This window comes from Rattus rattus, chromosome X, assembly GCF_011064425.1.
Source record: "Rattus rattus isolate New Zealand chromosome X, Rrattus_CSIRO_v1, whole genome shotgun sequence".
In the NCBI taxonomy this organism is placed as follows: domain Eukaryota; kingdom Metazoa; phylum Chordata; class Mammalia; order Rodentia; family Muridae; genus Rattus; species Rattus rattus.
Window position 1 is genome coordinate 49932860 of NC_046172.1, and position 22564 is coordinate 49955423.

Below are 22564 nucleotides of genomic sequence, written 5' to 3' on the forward strand. Positions count from 1 at the left end.
CAGATATCTGGGGCAGTGAGGTGTGGAACCCTAGCAGGGAAAAACACCCTGAAGGAAAACATTTCACCGTCTTTGTTTTTACCTTTTTTGTTTTTATTTTTATTTTTATTTTCTTATTTATTTACAACAACACACCTCTAACAACAAAAATAACAGGAAATAGCAATCACTATTCCTTAATATCTCTTAACATCTATGGATTCAATTCCTCAATAAAGAGATAGACTAACAGACTGGATATTTAAAGAGGATCCAGCATTTTCCTACATACAGGAAACATACATCAGTGACGAAGACAGACACTACCTCAGAGGAAAAGGCTGGAAAACAATTTTCCAAGCAAATGCTCCCCCAAAACAAGCCAGAGTAGCCATTCTAATATCAAATAAAATTGATTTTCAACCAAAAGTTATCAAAAATTTTAAGGAAGGATATTCATCAAAGGAAAAATCCACCAAGATGAATTCTCAATCATGAATATCTATGCCCCAAATTCAAGGGCACCTACATTCATAAAAGAAACCTTACTAAAGCTCAAAGCATACATTACACCTCACAGGATAATAGTGGAAGTCTTCAACATCCCACTCTCATCAATGCACAGATCATGGAAACAGAAACTAAGCAAAGACATAGAGAAACCAACACAAGTTCTGAACCAAATGGATTTAACAGATATTTACAGAACATTTCATCCTAAAACAGAAGAATACACCTTCTTCTCAGTACCTCATGGAACCTTCTCCAAAATTGACCACATAATCCGTCACAAAACAGGCCTCAACAGATATAAGAAAATTGAAATAATCCCATGCATCCTATCAGATCACCATGGACTAAGGCTGGTCTTCAAAAACAACAAAAATGACAGAAACCCCATATATACATGGAAATTGAACAATGCTCTAATGAATGATAAATTGATCAAGGAAGAAATAAAGAAATTAAAGACTTTTTAGAATTTAATGAAAATGAAGGCACAACATATCCAAACTTATGGGACACAAAGCAGTGCTAAGAGGAAAACTCATAGCTCTGAGTGCCTGCAGAAAGAAACAGGAGAGAGCAAACACTAGTACCTTGACAGCACACCTAAAAGCTCTAGAACAAAAAGAAGCAAATATACCTAAGAAGAGTAGACGGCAGAAAAATAATCAATCTCAGGGCTGAAATCAACCAAGTAGAAACAAAAAGAATTATACAAAGAATTAACAAACCCCAGAGCTGGTTCTTTGAGAAAATTAACAACATAGATAAACCCTTAGCCACACTAACCAAAGGGCACAGAAGAGTATGCAAATGAACAATCAGAAAGGAAAAGGGAGGCGTAACAAAAGATTCTGAGGAAATTAAAAAAAATCTTCAGATCTTACTACCAAAGCCCATATTCAACAAAACTGGAAAATCTGTATAAAATGGACAAACTTCTAGACAGATACCAGTTATCAAAGTTAAATTAGGATCAGATAAACCTTCTAAATAGTGCCCTAACTCCTAAAGAAATATAAGCATTTATTAAAAATCTCCCAACCAAAAAGAGCCCAGGTCCAGATGGGTTCAGTACAGAATTCTATCAGACCTTCATAGAAGACCTCATACCAATACTTTCCAAACTATTCCACAAAATTGAAATAGTTGGAGCGCTACCGAATTCCTTCTATGAGTCACAATTACGCTCAAATGTAAAGCAACAGCAGCAACAAGTGCTAGCATAGGAAAGGCAAACGTATTAGCTGTTAGTGAAACACACACTGGTTCAGCTACAATTAAAATCAATGTGACATTTCATCAAAAAGCTAGAAATAGTTCTAACACTCCTGGACATATTCCCAAAGTTCTCTATATATCCACTACAGAGATTCTTGCTTATCCATACTGCTCTCAGCTTTGTTCACAATAGCCCGGAAACAAAAACAGTTAATATGTCTATCTATCAACTGATGAATGGATAATAAATATGCGATACTGTCTTCATTTGCTTTTGAATGAAAATCACCAAGGTCAAAAGCAACTTGGGGAGGAAGCTAGCAAAAGCCAGAACAGGAAGTCAAGTAGAAACTTGGAGGCAAACAACCTTAAAACAAATACAGATTGAAGCTGTAGTGAGTCCAAACCATAGGAAAATAAATTAATTCTCTGTTAAATTATATCACACATGAAAATATAAATTAATATAAATTAATACTACTAATTAATATAAATTAATAGTAGTGTTCCAAAAACTGTGTCATACAATGGAGGGGAAAGAAACACTTCTGAAATTTCTCTATGAAGACAAAACTACCCTGGTAACCAAACTTGATACAGACATGAGGAAAGACAGAACTATTCACCAACATCGTTGCTAATTATAGAAGCAAATATCCTTAATAAACTCATTGAAAATTGAATGTAGCAATAGTTTGCAAAGATAATATGGCATGATCAATTTCTTTTATTACAGGAATATGTAAATTGCAGTGTGCAAATCTGTAAACATATTGCAGCACATAAAAAGAAGAATAAAAACTGCATGATTATTCCAACAACTACCAGACAAGTCTGAGAAAATATAATAGCCTTTCATGATTAACATAATTCCTAAGAATTTAGGAATACAAAAAGCATAATAACAAAATAAAAGGCTAAATATGACAAATTAAAAACAAAAATTACTGACTATGGGAAAACTGAAATTGTTTCCACTAAAACTGGGAGAATGACAAAACAAAGGTGTTAAATCTTAGTACCAGTGACAGTGAACAATTCCAAGGAAGCAGGGTCTTCCAGACACTTCAAGTCTAATGCACTTATGAACTTGCAGAGACTGTGGCAGCATATTCAGTTTAAAGTCTGAAGGTCTCTCTCAACACAGAGAGTGAGAAGTAGACACTAGGTTCATTAAGAAAGGAGCTATTTGCAATTGATGTCTACTGGGAGGGGGAAAAGAAGTTTTCTCCTGTGGAGTTTTCACCTGGTATATCAAGCACATGCTAGGATAGGTCCCATGCATAGGAATATCTGGCCAACAACAACAACAACAACAACAACAACAACAAAATGAACTCCATGGGTTTTTGTTGTTGTTCTTTTTTTGTTTTGTTTTGTTTTCTTTTGTTTTTCTGTGTAAGACTTTTCTGTTTCATTTTGTTTTGCTCTGACACTTGTTTTGTTTACTTTTTGTTATTTTTATATTTGTTGTTTTGGAGAGACAAAAACATTAAGTTGGGTAGACAATGAGGCAGAGAGGAGCTGTGGGAAGGGGAAACATAATCAAAATATATTCTGTGCAAAAATTAATGGGAAAATGCTAAGAAAAACTGTAGCAAAAGACAATGAAAGTGGATGAAGTGATAGGAAGATGAATGGTGAGCTCTGGAAAAGTAGGCTGGGAAAAGAAAAAGTTGTGTTTTAAAACCAATTGGAAATAAGGGATTTACTGAGAATGATTTTCAGTGCTTTGAAAAACAAGGTGGATTCATTAGGAAACTTAGTAGTGGTACCTGTTAGCAATCATGGTAAGCCCTATGGATTTCCAAAGCAAATTTATTTTAATTGAATATAGACTCTTTCATGTAAGGTTGGAAGAAAAATCATAGTTACCTAAGCATAGCAGTGGCCAAACAAGTATGTGGAAAATGTCCACTGGAGTCTTGTGCTTCAGAAGTTAGTAAAAGGCTTTAATATACATTTCCAGATGGACAGCATACAGAGTTCTGAAAACACATGTCCATCAAGACACCTGGAAATGAATATCATTTTTATTTTATTTTCTTGTGCAAATAAGAACTTTTACACTGCTCATTATTGATTTACTTTTTAAATCATATTTTGAACTGATATTTTAAGACATGATTTTGCTATTTTGAAAATGAAATTAAATGCATGTACCTTAGGTTAATGCCTCTTGGAACTTAATGCTCCTTAAGGAACAATATTAAAATTAAGGAGTACAATGAAAGCTGTGCTAAGAGGAAAACTCATATCTCTGAGTGACTGCAGAAAGAAACAGGCAAGAGCATATATCAGCAGCTTGATAGCACTAAAAGCTCTAGAACAAAAAAAGAAACAAATAAACCTAGGAGGAGTAGAAGGCGGGAAATAAACTCCATTTTGCTTTGAAAGGGTGTTCTCCTACCCATGCACCCACCCCCACCTCACCTCCACCACCATCCCCTTCACTGGGGCATCAATTTTCTACAGGATAAAGGACATTCTATCCCACTGAGGCCAGGGTATAGGAGACTGGGGTGGGATGGGGTTTGTGGAAGGGAGACAGGGAAAGAGACAACTTTTGAAATGTATATAAATAAAATAAAATAAATCAAGCAAACAAACAAAAAAAAACTCAAAGAAAACAAAAAGTAACAACTGATTTTGAAACAGAAAAAAAAAACAGAAAAAAAAGGAAAAAGAAACAAAAAGATGGACAAGTGAGGTCTGATATATAAGCAGCAATGTATAAAAGATAGTACAGCTATAGTTTATAACCAAATTATGACATTATTTCTATATAACTCTTGCTTATATGAGAAGAAATCATAGTTATTAATTAAAAGCACAAATGTTGTATATGTACCTCTATACCAGGCACGAGTTGTATTATTTGACTTTGGATCCATTTCCTCTAGCTCAACTGCCTTGACAGGCTTCAGTAGTAGAGGATGTGCATAGTCCTGATGCTTCTTAATGTGTTCGTATTTTTGGTACCCATTGGGCATTTCCCCTTCTCTGAGAATGGGAGGGGGTAGCGGGTAGAGAGGTTTGTGAGGGTGGGACTGGGATTAGAGGAGGGAGTGGGGCTGCAATCAGGATGCAAAGTGAATGTAAAACCTTTTTGGTTATTTTATTTACAATGAAGAAAAGATTTTTCTTCCTTTCTTTAAGTATTAAACTATATTTAATTTACTGAAAACAAGTCCTTTACAGAAAAATCATTAGTACTTGCCCACAATGTTCTTGGGTGCTTTGCTTGTATATTTGTCCTGTGCCTGTCTGGTCCTCTAAGTTCCCTGCGACTAAACTTACAGTTGGTTTCAAGCACTGTGTTAGGTGGTAGCAAATGAACCAAGGGCCTCTTGAAGTGTAGACAGTGCTGTTAACCCTGAATCATCTCTCCTGCTCCACATTAGCATTTTTAATAACACAAATCTGAAAATAACTACAATTAGAAACAAACAAGCAAGCAAACCAAAAAGCCCAACTCAATAGCACTGTGCTTTGAATTGATTCTGTAAAATGAAAGTTAGAGTTTTTGGGTTGTTTATGAAGATCTCAAATAGTCATAAAACAGGCCTAGTCATGTTTCCTCAGATTGAATTCTATTAGGAAAGACTACAGTAGCTACTCAGAATTAGTTCTGTCAATCTCTGCAACACTTTCTAACTTCAAGCAACCTAGAGGTCTGTGGCCTTGTCCATTGCAATCCTGCTGCAAAACAAACCACCCAGTGCCTTATATGCATTTTTTAATAGTAGCAAAATTTGATATTAAATTTCAATGACTTAGAAAGTATGCCATTGGAGACAGAAATTTATAGAAAAAAGCACAATTTGAAAAACAGCAGTAATGAAATTCAATAGTATTCTTTTAAATTGAAAGATATATTGTACCAAAATATCAAACTGGGTAAATTACTTAAGAAGAGTAGAACATCTAGGAAGTAGAAAGCCACACTTGTCTTATATAGGCTTAAATGACCAAATCTTCATTCCTAACTTATTTTAGAGAACAGGGGAAAAGGTAACAAGATGAAGGTCATCAATCAGCAGAAATCTATATTTATTATTTCAAATTAACAGGGTTCGATATTTTCCATAATACCATACCAAACTACCTTTTACTCTAGAAGATTTTCCTCTTGTAAAAATTCCTATGCCATCAATTTTCTCGTATTATAACTAAAAAAGTATTCTGTTTTGTAAGCACCTTCAACTTTGTATTCTGAAGGTTGAGATGCCAGAGTTTCGTTAGAACTATTGACCACACTTGGCTTATTATGTTGGTTAAATAATAGGCTGCATTCTTGAAAGTTTCCTCTGCCAAGATTTTCTCTGGTATCTCACAAAACATGTATTTGAAAAATGAGACCTATGTATAGTAGTGCTTTGATGAAGTTCAAGAGACCGGTGGGCAGGTTTAGCATTTTATTATGAATGGATTTTCATAAAGTTCCATATTGTGTATTCGATTAAGATAACATTGTGCAGCTTTAGTTTTTATCACCAAGGATGAAAAACAAATCCTTATTCTAACTCCACTGCTAATTGGTGGGGGCACTATCAGAAGGTAGTCACTTTCTTTAGCCCTGTTGAAAGATAGAGTTTTAAATTAGCTCAAAACTCAGCAATAGGATCTGACTCAGGAAGACAGATTGTTAAAAATACAGAACTGGTTCAGAGACACTGACCCTCCCGCTTATCACCAGACTGAGTAAATGAGTAATGGATTTTGTTCTGCCCCAGTGATGTTTGTTCAAGTCCCCTTTGTGCCCTCCAGACCTTGTGTCCTGTGGAGAGTATTCCAAGAAACCCGCAGGTCAAGCCTAACCAGATGTGTTTCAGATGCAGATGCCTCGTCAACTCTGACAAACATTTACCCTAAAGGACAATCAAGATCTGTTCTCAGGAGAAAGAGAGCTTGACCTTTCCCCTCATTTAAACCCTAAAGCCTTAAGAACAATCCTGTGACTTTGAGAGTTTCCCCTTGGGACATTTTTGGTATTTCCTTTTGACATCCCCCCATCTCCTGGAGCTTGTGACTTCTTCCTTTAAAAAGCCCTTCTCCCAGCCACTCGGGGTCGACACCTCTGTCTCCTGTGTGGGATATGTGTCGGCCCGGAGATCTCCATAATAGATCTCCGTAATAAACCTCGCCTTTGCATATTACATCCAAAATGGTCTCTCTGTGTCTGGGGTCCGAGACTTCCTGAGACTTGAGTAAGTGTCTCTCTTCGGGGATCTTTCACTGTAAGACCCACTACTTTGCTTTCAGTGTTTTTATATAAAATCTCCCTGTCTGCTGGGACTGCTAATTCTCTGGTAAAGGAAAGTTCTCTGTTGCAGCTAACCTGGAGATCAGTTTAGTGTATTTGGTTTGAGAGTGACCTGTGACATGCTTAGACCAGGGCACCATTCTACATCATCAGAACTAAGAAAAAAGTAAATGTTCATGTAGCAGCTTGAGGTTCCGTTTTCATTGATCTTTTCTTCATCCTCATCTTGAAAAGCCTCTTCCCTGTTATTGACCATGGCATCCTGGTACTGCTGGTACTTGGAGACCAGGTCGTTCCTGTTACTATCAGCCTTGGTGAACTCCCTTTCGCTCATGTCCTCACTGGTGAACCAGTGCAGGAAGGTCTTATGATGGAACATGGCTGAGAACTGATCTGAGATGCACTTGAATAGCTCCTGGATGTTAGTGCTATTGCCAATGAGGGTGGAGGCTATCTTCAGGCCCAGTGGTGGGATGTCACATATCTACCTTAATCTTGTTAGGAATGTAGTTTCTGTTCTTGTTCTGGATGGCCAGCATCTACACATCCACCTCCTTCATTGGCATGGGGCCCCTGAAGACAGAAGTGATGGTCAGGTGGCATCCATGGCATGGGTCACAGGCAGCCATTATGTTGTTAGCATCAGCATCTCCTGTGTCAACTCAGGCACTGTCAGGGCACCAAACTGCTGATTACCTTGGGCTGTGATGGAGGGTTGAAGTGGAGGATGAAGAAATGCAAGCATGGGAAGGGGATCATCTTCATAGCTAGCTTGCTCAGGTCAGTATTGAGTTGGCCAGGGGAACACAATGACTTGGTGACACACCTCAAGGTAGCAACACTGCTTGTATGAGTTACCCATAGATTGGTGCCTTATTCAGCCAGCATAGGAGAAGCTTCTTCCTGCAACAGATGGGAACAAATACAGAGACTCACTGTAAGACCTTGAAACACCAACTCTAAGCAGGTTGTCTCTGTTTAGAAATAAATCCCTCCCCTGTGTGCTCAGGGAACACCATGGAAGAAGAAACAGAAAGAGTGTATGATCCAGAGGGGATGGAGGACACAAAGAAAAACAAGGCCTTTTAAATCAACAGGATCAATGCACATATGGAGTCATAGAAATCGAGGTAGTACATACGGGGCACATACGGGTCTGCACCAGATGGAGTCCTAGAGCTGAAAGGAGAAACAACCACCTGCCTCCATCCCTAATCCAGAAACTATCTACAGTTGATAACCACTTGTAAGTGAAAATCTAGTTTTCTCCAGTGGAGTCTCAGTGTGTATAGAAATACTCTTAAGTGTAGGCCACATGAGTAGATAGCCAACATAAAACAAACTCAACAGCATCTTGTCTTGTGACTTCTCAGGGATTAAACATATATATTTGTTAATATATAATTATGAATATACATAATTATTATTTTAAATTTTTTGTTTCTTTTTATTATTGTTTCTATAATATTGATTTTACACACACACACACACACACACACACACACACACACACTTTTGCCCTATAGGTCCTTTGCATATATATTATGGCTTCTAGTTTAGTGTTTTTATGGGATCCCTGGGTATGCAAAAGAGTGGGTCTGATGTGCTTTCTCTGTTTGTTCTTCCTTCTTTTAGTTTGCTCAACTACCTATGTATTAATTTTGTTATATTACCCCTTAGAAGCCTGTTTCTTTTCTAATGAGAGAAGGAAAGGGGCTGTATCTGGATTGGATGGAGGTGGGGAGGCATAGAGGGTGGTGAAATGTAATCAAGATATATTGTGTGAGAAAAATATATTTTCAATAAAACAGAAAAAAGGAGATATTTGAAGTGGGATAATGTGTACATGAGACTAAGAAAATTATTATCTTTTTCTGAAAAAAATAGTTATTTTTAACTATTTCTGTGATACAAACAATTGCAAGATGAAGAGTAAAAGAACACAGAGGAATCATTTTAAAGATAAGGTCTAGCCAAGAAAAAGTAAGTGTAGACATATCCATGTGTGTCAGTGGGTACAGAGCAAATATATTTCTAGATCTATCCTACTGTATACTGAGTATGGAGCAGGTGGTACTTTTCAAGTTCTTATGGGTCTATGCCAAAAAGTGTAAATTTCTCGGTGGGCATATTTTTGACACTTAATTTCCCAGAGAATCCTCATATGATTTAGAAGAAGAAATCTTAATTTTGAGGTGATGGTTTAATGTGATTGGTATTAGAGGGTCATATCTGGATAAGATTAGAATGTTTTTACATAGTACGGTTATAAGCAATAGGACCTAGAAGACAGAATGTGAAAAAGAATAACATACAGTTCCTCAATGATCCTGCTTTGATGATCATAAGTTGTATATACTTTTGACCTAATGTGGGGAGGAAGGCTGACTTCATTCTAAGATTTTGATTATGAAAAAATGAATAGCACCTTATAATTACATTAGGTATTATAAGATATGCTATATGGTACTAGTGAGAAAACACTGTTCTGATAATGAATACTATATATGATGTAATTTTGATATTAATTAGCTTTTGATATTCTGATTGACCTAAAGAAGAAAGCTACCATATTTTTTACCAACTACGGAAAGAGAAAATGTTACATAGTATAGTATTGAGTTTGGCCTCTAGGCTACAGCAAAAAAAAAAAAAAGAAGAAGAAGATAGCCTCTGAGGTCACAGGACAAGCTACTCATTTCTCAATTTAGAGAAATACACTGGAAGTTATAAAGAATTCAGTGGGACCAAAGTCCAGAAACAGAAGCAACAAATGGAGGCAGCATGAAAATCTAAACTATTTGGCAAATTGTTGGGCCATACTATAAATTATTTAGACGTAAGAATGCAAGTGTTTTCCAGTGTGCTAGAGACTCAAAATTTTTTGAGATTTACTTCTTGTACTTCTTTATTTTTCTTTTTCCATCTTTATTAACTTGGGTATTTCTTATTTACATTTCTATTGTTATTCCCTTTCCCGGTTTCTGGACCAACATCCCCCTAACACCTTCCTCCCTTCTATATGGGTGTTCCCTCCCCATCCTCCCCCATTACCGCCTCCTCCCCAACAATCACATTCACTGAGGGTTCAGTCTTGGCAGGACCTAAGAGCTTCCCTTCCACTGGTGCTCTTACTAGGCTATTCATTGCTACTTATACGGTTGGAGGCCAAGGTCAGTCCATGTAGGTCCCTACAATATATCCTGTAGACTAGATGAATATGCCTTTGTATGGCCAGCTGAAGAAGTGAAATATCTAATATGATAGATGGACAGAGCAATCTGTGCTTCAAAACAAAGCCCTCAAAAGAAAAATTATTAATATTTAGCATAATCTAAGTGACATATGATTTCACTACAGTTCAAACAAATTGGGAAGGTGAATAGACAACCCCCTGCCCCCACTCTAGCTTTCTAAGACTTGGCAGTAAAACGCCAAGTAGCGTAAGTGCCTCACTTTTTTTTCCTTGCCTGAGTTATAAAATTTTTAAGAAGGCCTCATGAAGTAGTTAAGCCAGACTCACCAAGATGCATTATATAATGATTCTTCTCATTTCCCACTAGAAGGCTTCTATGTTAATAGCACAGGAATACTAAAGATAATATTACATATTTGAAAGAAGAAAGAAGACAAAAATGAAGAATAGCAAAAGTTTCAGCTTTTAACACCTATGGATATAGTGAATACAACATGAATCGTAATCAGAAAAATATAAAATATCATAATGCGTGCAGATATTAGTTCTTTATAAATCAAGACATCATACCATGCTTTCAATAAAACAAAAACTATGAAATACCATGAATATTTAGAATTAGCCTTTAATATGGAATATATTTAGGAATTATCAGTGTAGGCAATTAAAAATACCTATGCATAATATATTAAGACTCTTAAAAATAGAATGGAAAAATACAAACATTAACTGTAGTTTAAATAGATACATCAGAGCAAATGAAGTTAAATAAATAAATTCTTTTAAACAACCCACTAACTTAGAATTCTATAGTCACCATATATTCTTTCAACATGAAGAATGGAAAGTTCCTATGTGAAAAGCAAAATCTGGCCTGCTTGGCAAGACCTTATTTGCAAGACATATTAAAAGAATTCCTTCATAAAAAATAAATGTAAGTCAGAAGCACAGGTTTATAGGAAAACGTGATTGTGTGGTAGAATAAATAAACATAAACTATAACATTTTATTCTGTTTTCTAAGTACATCTAGCAGATAAAAGTTTGCATGAAATGCTTGCATTCAGTTACATCTTATGAATAGCAAAAACACATGAGAGCAATAGTACAAGAAAGAGGAAGCAAAAGTTGAGAGTAGTCTGCTAAAAGATATTTGCAACATTTATGAAGTATTCTCAACTGAGGAATACCTAAAGGCTGAAAAGCACATAAAAATGTGCAATATCATTAGTCATCAGAAATATTGTACATTTATACAAAGTTTAGGGTAGAGACCGAAGGAAAGGCCATTCAGAGCTCACTGCACCTGGGGGTCCAGTCCATAAGCAGCCATCAAACCCAGTCACTATTGCAAATGCCAAGAAGTGCTTGCTGACCAGAGCCAGATATGGGTGTCTCCTGAGAGGCTCTGCTAGAGCCCTATTGTACAGATGAGGATGGTTGCAGCCAACCATTGGATTGAATAAGGGGACCCCAATGGAGGAGTTAGAGAAAAGAACAAGGAGCTGAAGGGGTTTGCAACAACATAGGAAGAACAACAATATCAACCAACCAGACCTACTACTGCTCCCAGGGACTAAACCACCAAACAATGAGTACGCATGGAGGGACCTATGACTCCAGCCATATAGCTAATAGAGTTTGGAATTGTCCAGCATAAATAGCAGGAAAAACCCTTGGTTATGTGAAATGTAGGCTCATTTCCCCAATGTAGGGTAATGCCAAGGAGTTGAGTTTGGAGTGGGTGGGTGAGAGTAGGAGCATCCTCATAGAAGCAGAGAAAAGGGGAAGAGGGTTTGGGAGATGGAGGGAAAGGGGATAACATTTGAAATATCAATATATAAAATATTGAAGAAAAGTCAAATTAAAAAATAAGTAAACTGTTATAAGAGACTTTTAAAGTGGACTTAAACTGTTTGCAAAGATTCACTTAAATATCTAAAGAAATCAGCAACAACTTTTTGAAAATAAACAATATCTGTTAAAAGAGGAAACAGGAAAGTGAAAATTCTCAATTATCATAGAAAATCAAAAGCAAATTGGACAGCCCCAAAATGACAAAACATACAAAGCAAAAGAGCACTTGCTATGTATTAGTATAACTATCACAATATGGATGCTAGAAGTCAGTGACATAAACATGCTAGCTAAATGTTGAAATGTTTCAAAGTAGATTAGAAAACAACAGCCATCTTATATACAAGAAACTGACATTAAATACAAGGTTAAAATATATTAAAAGTGACTGTCAGAGAAAGTTCTAACATTTGAATAGAAATAAAATAGCCATCTTTGTTTTTGAAAAATGGAATTTAGATAAATGAAAATTATCATAGAGAGGACAGTGCAATATGATATTAAAGGAATCAATTATCCAAAATATATAACAATCAGAGTTGTGTATATACTGAATATTCCTGTGTTACAAATAATTGTAAAGGGCTTGAAACATGGTTTAGCATTTAAGAGAACTGCTTGCTCTACCTCAGCACCCAGATTTAATTCCCAGCACCATAATGGCAGCTCACAGCCATCATTAACTCCAGTTTCATGAAATGTGGTAGCTTCTTTTACTCTCTGGAGGCACAAGGTACACACAACACTTGCAGTTAAAAGATGCGTACAAATGAAACACCCAGATACACAAAATAAAACAATTTTTTAATGAAAATAAAGACAAATCCACTTATATAGTTAAATATTTTAACATTCCCCTATGAGTCATTTACAAGCCCAAAAGCAAATAATTAATAATGATTTAGTTGAAAAGAATCATCATGTATGTAATCTTTATACAATATCGATCACAATAGTGAACACCTTGAAGTTTACATAGAATAAACATACACAAGGATCACATTCTTCCCCTTTTAATAACTCATAACAACATTTTTAAAGAAACAGAAACATTACAATGTATTCTATAAGGTCACATAGAAATTAATTTAGAAATTGACTACAGAATCATTATAAGAATACCTTAAAACATTTAGAGATTGCAGTACATACTTCTAAAGAAAACACAAATCTAAGGAGTCTTTAAAGCATTATTAAAGATAAATGAAATGAAACAAATTATTTAAAATATCTGAGTGCCATAAAAAGCAGTATTTGGAGAGATATTTGTAGGAATTATTTTGTATCAAAATGATATATACAATAATCATGCAAACTTCCTGCCATAGAAAATTATAATAAAATTAATTTAAACTTGAAAAGCTTCTGTCAGGCAAAGGACAGTGTCAACAGGACAAAAAATGGCAACCAACAGATTGGGAAAAGATCTTTTCAAATCCTACATCTTATAGAGGGCTAATATCCAATATATAAAAATAACTCAAGAAGTTAAACTCCAGAGAATCAAATAACTCTATTTAAAATGGGGTACAGAGCTAAACAAAGAATTCAGAGCTGAGGAATATGGAATGGCTGAGAAGCATCTAAAGAAATGTTCAAAATCCTTAGTCATCAGAGAAATGCAAATCAAAACAATCCTGAGATTTCATCTCACACCAGTCAGAATGTCTATGATCAAAAAATCAGGTGACCACAGATGCTGGCAAAGATGTGGAGAAAGGAACACTCCTCCATTGTTGGTGGGATTGCAGACTGGTACAACCATTCTGGAAATCAGTCTGGAGGTTCCTCAGAAAATTGGACATTGAACTGCCTGATGATCCAGCTATACCTCTCTTGGGCATATACCCAAAAGATGCCCCAACATATAAAAAAGGCACGTGCTCCACTATGTTCATAGCAGCCTTATTTATAATAGCCAGAAGCTGGAAAGACCCCAGATGCCCGTCAAGAGAGGATTGGATACAGAAAATGTGGTACATCTACACAATGGAATATTACTCAGCTATCAAAAACAATGACTATGAAATTCGTAGGCAAATGGTTGGAACTGGAAAATATCATTCTTAGTGAGGTAACCAAGTCACAAAAGAACACATATGGTTTGTACTCACTGATAAGTGGATATTAGGAAAAAAGCTAGGAATGCCCATGATACAACTCACAGACCACATGAAGCTCAAGAAGAAGGAAGACCAAAGTGTGGATGCTTCAGTCCTTCTTAGAAGGGGGAACAAAATACTCACAGGAGGTAGAGAGTGGGAAGCTTGGAAGGAAGAGAATGGGGGAGGGTAAAATGGGGGCAGGATCAGGTATGAGGGGAGATGGGGATGATATTCAGAGAGCCAGGAATTTGAACAGTGTTGTGTAAGATTAGGGGATGGGGAACTGGTAGCCAGCAGAAAGCCCCAGATGCCAGGAAAGCAAGAGGCTACCAGGACCCAATAGGGATGATATTAGCTGAAATGACTAACAAAGGAGAGGAAGAATCTGTATCCTATCCAGAGGTTAGGCAAGGTCCCTGGATGGGGGATGGGGCCACCCACTCATCTCCGAATTTTTAATCCAGAATTGTTCCTGTCTAAAAGAAATATGTGGACAAAGTGTGGAACAGATACTGAAGGAAAGGCCATCTGGAGACTGTCCCACCTGGAGATCCATCCCATATACAGACACCAAACCCAGACACTATTGCAAATGTGAAGAAGTAAGTGCTTGCTGACAGGAATCTGATAAAGCTGTCTCCTGAGAGGCTCTGCCAGATCATGACAAATACATATAGGGATGGCTGCAGCCTACCATTGGACTGAGAATGAGGTCTCCAATGGTGGAATTAGAGAAAGGAGTGAAGGAGCTAAAAGGGTTTGTAACCCCATAGGAAGAATGAAAATGTCAACCCCCCCAGACCCCTCCTCCCAAGAGCTCCTATAGACTAAACTACTACTCAAAGAGTACACATGGACAGACCCATGTCTCCAGCTGCATATGTAGCAGAGGATGGTCTTGTTGGGCATCAATGGGAGGAGAAGCCCTTGGTCCTGTGAATGCTTGATACCCCAGTGTAGGGAAATATCTGGGCGGTGAGGTGGGAACAACACCACAGAAGCAGGGGAGAAGGGTGACATAGGGGGTTTGCGGAGGGGAAACTGGGAAAGGAGATAACATTTGAAATGTAAATAAATAAAATATCCAAAAAAGAAATCCATCCTAAAACAACACTAACACATGTAGTATTTGGAAACTTGATAATGTTTTCTGTGTAGTAAAGTTAAAAAAAAAAAAAAACTAGGATAAGTAAGAGAGGGTCTAGAGAAGTAGAAAACCAATGATTTGTAGTTTGTATAGTTAAATAAGTTGTACAACACACTTCCAAAAAGTCTTCTAGACAAGATTAGGTTTATGGACCTATCTCATTAGGTATGTAGAAATGAACAAATTGCCATTTAATTTATCTCTATTCAAATGATGTCAAAATATCAAGCTTACTTTAGTATTTTAAAAGTTATTTTATTTTTGTGATTATATACAATATCTCTCTGGCATGAGTACCTGAACACTAGCTGAATATACATAACACCAATGTACATGCCAAAGTGTACTATAAAATGTCCATGAAGCTCCAACCTTACATTAAAGAACTACAAGTAGATAAGGATTGCCAAAAACTGGAGACATAGTTTTCTCAATGGAAGGCACACTACTTGGTGACCTAATAGCAAATGGTCAGCCCTGAAGACATACATTCAAATACTATTATACGGCCTATCTGGCTGTACATATTATTTATGGGTATTTTATATCTATACATTTTAAAGAGAGAAAGGATATTAGAATATGGAAGGAGAAAAGTATAGGAGAAATTATATAATTATAATCACTCAACCATTTTAATAGGTTAGTTTCCCTTTATTCAAAAACAAGACGACAATACACCATTAAAAGGGTATGTAAGAGAACTTACTCATGGAGACAGTATTTTCTACAAGCTCATGTGTATCTAATTTAGGAGTACACAAGATAGGTTGTGTTGTGTTGTGCTTTTGTGAAGTAAAAACAAGAAAATGAATTCACATTAGATAAGAGTACACTGGAAGCCAGTGCTACCCTAAGAGCGTAAGCAAACATGACCATGTGCAGGAGTTAAAACAAATGAAAAAAATATATTTAAAAGTCATGGTTAATCATTTGATGGAAAGGACAGCTTTCAAAACATCAAGAATATTCCAACTATAAAAATATAAAACTAAATAGAAACATAAAAATTCTTTATGGAGTAGATATAACAACCTATTCATAAAACAGGAAAGAATTATGTCTACATCATGATATATACTATTTATTTGCTACATATGAGAACACTGTAAGGATGTCAGCAATTTTTAATTTTTCACATTCATTGTTTTACATTAATGACCATACATATGACAACTCCCATTAAACAGCTCTTTCTGTGATTGAAATCAACCATGAAAAAATTGTGAAGTAAATAAGAGATATTAATAATTAACAGCAGTGCCACCAAATATGTTTAGAACTAGATAAATGTACTTGGAAGTAGAATCAGATATGAAACATACCAAAGCAAATGATCAAACTGACTACGATAGAACTTTTCAGTCAATGTGTTGAGAGATTATGCCACTAAATCATAAAAGATTAACGGATGATTAATAGTTATTCATTTAATCTCACATTTATCAAAATATGCCCACAAGTATGAGGTTGGAATCAAGTATCAAGTCTTCTGACTTTATCTGATATGATTGAAACTCAAATTTTAACTCTTGAACATAGTATGATGCCAAAAAAAAAAAATTGGATGTTAGTTCATTTAATACCTTCACCTTTACGTTTAGGTAGTATTGCAGAATACCATGTTGAGGGGAAAGAGATGATTTTATATCAGAATGGTTGTATTTCCAGGCTCAGCCAGCAGTCAGTATCATGATGCTGCATAAGGAGAGAGTGATGCCATACCTCAAATTACAAAGGACCCAACATGCATCTATCTTCCCTTCATGCTGATATACCTATAACAATCAGTTCAATCAGAAGTGTGTCACACCGAGGAGGTGGGAAGGGGGGTGGATGGGGAGGGATAACACCCTTATAGAAGAAGGGGGAGGGGGATGTGATAGGGGGCTTGTGGATGGGAAACTGGGAAAGGGAATAACATTTGAAATGGAAGTAAAAAATATCCAATAAAAAGTAATAAAATAGAATCAACTCATACTCAAATTTAAAATGGAAAAAAAAAAGAAGTGGTCACACAAATCATATAGTATTTCATATCAGCAGTTTTAAGGACTGGTCCGGTTCTGGATGGCTGGCCTAAAATCCATAGGGATTGCAATACAGATGTATCTGAGCACTTAACACATAATCAAGAGCTTAGGTGTTCAAGCCTACAAATGGGAGCACTAAAAAGGCAGAGCCAGTTAGATTTTAAATTTGAAGTCACCCTCTGTTATACAGAATATGTGAGGCTACATTGGACTATATAGCTAGATGCTGCCTCAAAATAAAAGTAAACATTTAAAATAAGCTAATATCTAAATAGAATATTGGTAGCAACCAAGCATTGGATAACTCTGGATTCTGCAAACTGAAGAAAGATGATCAAGAGTTTCAGGCAACCCTAGGCTATATAGCTATTCCCGGAAGGAAAGGAGACAAAACTTTAAGATTCAGGACTCTCAAAGAAAGATTGACCTCCTAGAGAACTGTCCATAATTTAAGGTGGTGGGTATGAATCATAAACTTAAAATTGTTTCATCTTCCTTTCTATTTAGGACTCTGATAGAAATGAGAGGTTTACATCTACAGTCAGTTTATTCAAGAGATATCCTAGCCTGTGAAATATCAACAGGAAAAAAAAACATTTTTGGGGGGGAGAACAATTCCCCCTTGCCTTGAACAATGGAACTGGCCGCCTAGAAAAGGGTGGAGGCAGGGAACCGGAAGAAGAGGACTCTGATTTCCGCTTTCACGGCCTGTAGGGTTGAGGCTTTCGAATGTGTCCTCTGGCCAAGTAAGAGAGACTTAAAAATTTTATGTGCCTTGGGGGATAATCTGAATTAAAACAGTGGCAAAACTAAACCCTGTGAGTTCTCCTAAACCATAATTAATCCTAGAAAGGACGTCACACAGGCCCCACCCTTACACTTGTCTCTGGAGTTCCGGAACACTGGCAGTTACAATAAGAGGCCATTATCTTTCCTAATGTCTGGTCTCTAAGGGAATGAAGTCTCAGGGGTAAGGCTGGTTGACTCAGGCAGCAAAAGGGAAATTTTTGAGATTTGCTGCGTTACAAACAGGCTTATTGTTAAAACTGTACAGATATCATGATCCATGGTTGGGAGGAGGGCAGAGAGCAAATTTCTGTATGATAGTAATTGGGGATGAAAGCAGCCACAAAAAATGATGTACTACCCACCTTTGTCTCTGGTAGAATAGGGAGATGAGAGCTTTGTTGCAAGGGGCCTTGCATGCTGGGGACTTTGCTCGTTGTGGGAATCATACTTAATTTTTTTTTCTTTTTACTTATTTACTTTACATCCTGCTCACTGCCCTCTTCCAGTCACCCCTCCCACAATCACTCCCCCTCCTCTTCCCTTCTTCTCTGAGCAGGTGCCCCCCCCCATCATCCCACCACCTGGCACTTCAAGTCTTTTGAAGGCTAGGGGCCCCCTCTCCCACTGAGGCCAGACAAGGCAACACAGCTAGAATATATCACATATACAGGCAACAGCTTTTGGGATAGCCCTCATTCCAGTTGTTTGGGTCCCATATGAAGACTAAGCTGCACTTATGCTTCTAATATGCAGGAGACCTAGGTCCAGCCCATGTAAGTACTTTGATTAGTGGTTCAGATTCAGAGAGCTCTAAGGGTCCAGGTTAGTTGACTCTCTTAGTCTACCCATGGAATTCCTATCCCCCTTGCAGCCCACAATGCACTGCTTGGCTGTGGGTGTCTGTATCTGAGTCAGCTGCTGAGTGGAGCCTCTCAGAGGATAACTTGCTCTTGTGTGTAAGTCTAACAAAGTATCATTAATTGTGCCAGGGATTGATGCTTAAGATGGGTCTCAAGTTGGGCCCATTATTGGTTGGTCATTCCCTTAGTCTCTGCTCCATCCCCTGTGCTTGCATTTTTTGTAGACATAACAAATTATGGTGCAAGTTTTGTGGGTGGGTTGTGTCTCTACTGGGGTTCCTGCCTGACTGCAGAGGGGGTCTGTTTAGGTTCCATATCCCTAATGCTGTGAGTCACAGTTAAGGTCACCTTCATTAATTATTGGACACCTCCCTTATCGTAGGACTCTGTCTACTCCTGGATAGGTCCTCACCTCGTCACCCCTTTCAGTTGCAGATTTTCATTAATTTTCATGTCCATATAGCCATCTTTCCTGTCCTTCGCTACACCTGATCCCGAATCCGCCCATTTCCCTCCCTGTACCCTCTTCTTTCAAGTTCCCTCCCTCCATTTGCCTGTTATGACTATTTTATTCTTCCTTATAAGTGAGATTTAAGCTTCCTCACTTGTGCCTTCCTTCTTGTTTAACTTCTTTTGGGTATGTGGAGTGTGGGAATATACTCTTGGTAACAGCGACAAGGGCTCTTCAATATATCCTCGGATGTAGAATTTGGAGTCCTGAGGTCCCCTGAATAATGTGGTAGTAGTGAAATGATTTTTAAACTTTCCTGTATGCAACTAGAGAAGTTTACAGAATGAACTTCAGAGGAAGTAACAGAGAAAAGTTATACTCAGACTTTAACAACCATGAATACATAGATAGTTGGGAATATAGATCATGAGCATTTTGAGTCTTATTCAGGGGGAACAGTCTGTTCTCTCTCTCTAGGTAACTGGGCTATCATGCAGCAATGTATCAAACTCTAATTTCTTTTGCAGTGTTCTTGGGATTCAAACTGACCAAGAGAATAGTAGTCCTAACCAAGCTGAACAGGAGAACAAGGAACACGGTATGTTTCCCTCCAGGAAAGCAATGAAAGACACCTTCCTAAAAGCAAAGGTATTCTCTACTTTGCAATGATATGGTGCTCACATGTTGTCATTCTATTCTTTCAGGTTCCTGCTTTGCCAACTCTCCTGACCATAGCCCTGCCTGTTGCCTCTGACCCCTGTTATCATGCCACGGGGCCACAAGAAGAAGGGTCACTCCCGTGCCAAACGTCACCATGCATGTGGGGGTAGCCAAGGTCTTCAGGGTGATCGCCGTATGTCAGGCACAGGGTCAGCATCTCTTCCTGTTAGTCAAGCTAATTCCCCAAGCATTTCTGAGGCCTGCACGCCTTGGGGAGCTGTGTTTTCTGCATCTGCTGGTGCAAATATGTCCAGTACAGGTTCTGATAAAGGGGCTGAGGGTTCTGTTGGCTGTGGTGATGCAGAATGTCTAGGTACCTTCAAAGCAGAATCCATCCCTCAGCTGATATCTAATGATGCTCTTACTAAGAATGCTAGTATGCTGGTAGAGTTCCTGCTGGACAAATTTAAGAAAAGTGAAGAGTTTACAGATGCTGATATGCAGAGGGTGGTCAGCAAGAAATACAAGATACAATTTTCTGACATCCTGAGGAAATCTTCCCTCCGCATGGAAATGATCTTTGGAATGCAGTTAAAGAAAATCAATGACAGTAGTGAAACCTATGCTATTGTCAGCAAACTAGGTCTCTCCACTGCTGAAATTCTAAGTGGCAAGAGGGGGTTGCCAAAGATGGGTCTTCTGATGACCATCTTGGGTCTGATTTTCACAAAAGGCAACCGTGCCACTGAGGAAGAGATCTGGAAATTCCTGAATATATTAGGAGTATATGCAGGGAGGAAGCACTTGATTTTTGGGGAACCCCGAAGGTTCATCACCAAAGATCTGGTTGAGCAAAAGTACCTTGAGATCCACAAAATGTCCAAAGGTAAATCCCCAAAATATGATTTCCTGTGGGGTTACCGGGCCCATATAGAAACCAGTAAAATGAAAGTCCTAGAAGTTTGGGCTAAGATCAATGACACCATTCCCAGCTTCTTCCCTGCTCTGTATGAAGAAGCTCTTAAAGAAAAAATAGAGAGAGCAGAACGTGAATCTGTAGTCTTGGTTCCCACAGCTGCTGCGGGCAAGGATTGTCCTCTATGCATGTCCTGCAGCTTCTACAAATAGCTGCAACCAAAGTTGAGCTTTCACTTCCTGTGTGAAATGTAGTTGCTTTCTATGAAGTCGAGTTCATGGGTTACAGGAATAAAGCTTCTTTTATTTGTCTATACATGAGTAAATGATAAGTATATTTGCTTTGGTGAACTGCAAATATTCCGCTAATGGAAAGTTAATTTGTTTCACAATCTTTGTTTCTCAGTGCTATGATTGATACATTTATTGCTGTATTTCAGTGTTAAAACCAAGAACTCTTAACTTTAAAAACAAATTGGAAAATTTCCACAAGTTCCTTTTTAGTATTACATAAGAAAACATAAATTCGTAAAAGTGATTCTCATGGAAATGTAATGTCACATATTGGTGAAACAAATACAGTAATAAACTAATTAACTGTGTGATTTTTGTCTGTTGTTTGTAATATCAATTGAGACAAACTTGGATTTGATTACTCAATGTATGAACCAGTAAATTATAATAAATTTCGTATTTACTCTTTAATTGCTTCATGTCATCTTGGTGAACTTTTTCTTTGATTAGTATGAAATGTCCTTCTCCATCACATTTGATTAATTTCAGTTGGAATTATTTTTAATTGGATATTTTTATTTATATTTCAAATGTTATTCCATTTCCCAGTTTCCCATCCATAAGCCCCCTATGCTGTCCCCCTTCCCTTCTTCTATAAGGGTGTTCCCCTTCACCAACCCCTCCCCCTTCAATTGGAATTATTAGTTATCAGAATGACAACTTCAGCTTGCTTTCCAGTTGCTTGGAAATTTTTTTTTCCCAGAACGTTGAAGTAATACCTATCTTTGATGTTTAGGTCTGGTTTTGGTATGCAGTGGAATGGTGGATCCTGTTTTACATGTTCATTCTGTTAATCTGTGTCTATTTTGTGGGGAATTGAGTCCGTTGATGTTGAGAGATATTAATGACCAGTGATTTTTAATCTCTCTTATTTTGACATCTCTTATTTTGACATTGGTGATAGTAGTCTCTCTGTCTCTCTGTCTCTCTCTGTCTCTCTCTGTCTCTCTCTGTCTCTCTCTCTCTCTCTTTCTCTCTCTCTCTGTCTCTCTCTCTCTCCCCACACCGTGTGTGTGTGTGTGTGTGTGTGTGTGTGTGTGTGTGTGTGTGTGTGTGTGTGTTTCCATTCTTTTGGTTTTCTTAGTGCCGAATTATGTTTACTTAGTTGTAGAAAATCCTCATGGCTTGGCATTTGTTCTCTAATTTCTTCTGCAGTGCTTGGTTTATGGACAGAAACTGTTTAAATTAGTTTTCTCATGGAATACCTACTTTTCTCCATCTATGGTGATTGAAAGTTTTGCTGAGTATAGGAGTCTGGGCTGGCATCTGTGGCCTCATAGAATTT

General features: G+C 37.4%; 1 protein-coding gene and 1 pseudogene across 1 annotated transcript; one reads left to right on the top strand and one right to left on the bottom strand.

Annotated features, from left to right (window-relative positions):
• Nucleotides 1-7055: 7055 nt before the first annotated feature.
• LOC116887886 lies at nucleotides 7056-19412 on the bottom strand (annotated as a pseudogene).
• Nucleotides 18015-21590, top strand: LOC116889360 (melanoma-associated antigen B4-like). The gene is made up of 3 exons (XM_032890468.1): nucleotides 18015-18056; nucleotides 19938-20008; nucleotides 20115-21590. The coding sequence occupies exon 3, from the start codon at nucleotides 20176-20178 to the stop codon at nucleotides 21196-21198; it is 1023 nt and encodes a 340-aa protein (XP_032746359.1). The 5' UTR covers nucleotides 18015-18056; nucleotides 19938-20008; nucleotides 20115-20175; the 3' UTR covers nucleotides 21199-21590.
• Nucleotides 21591-22564: the final 974 nt, after the last annotated feature.

What these genes read in the sequence shown, in the direction of transcription:
- LOC116889360 (XM_032890468.1), top strand. Translation starts at nt 20,176, where the DNA reads ATGCCACGGGGCCACAAGAAGAAGGGTCACTCCCGTGCCAAACGTCAC.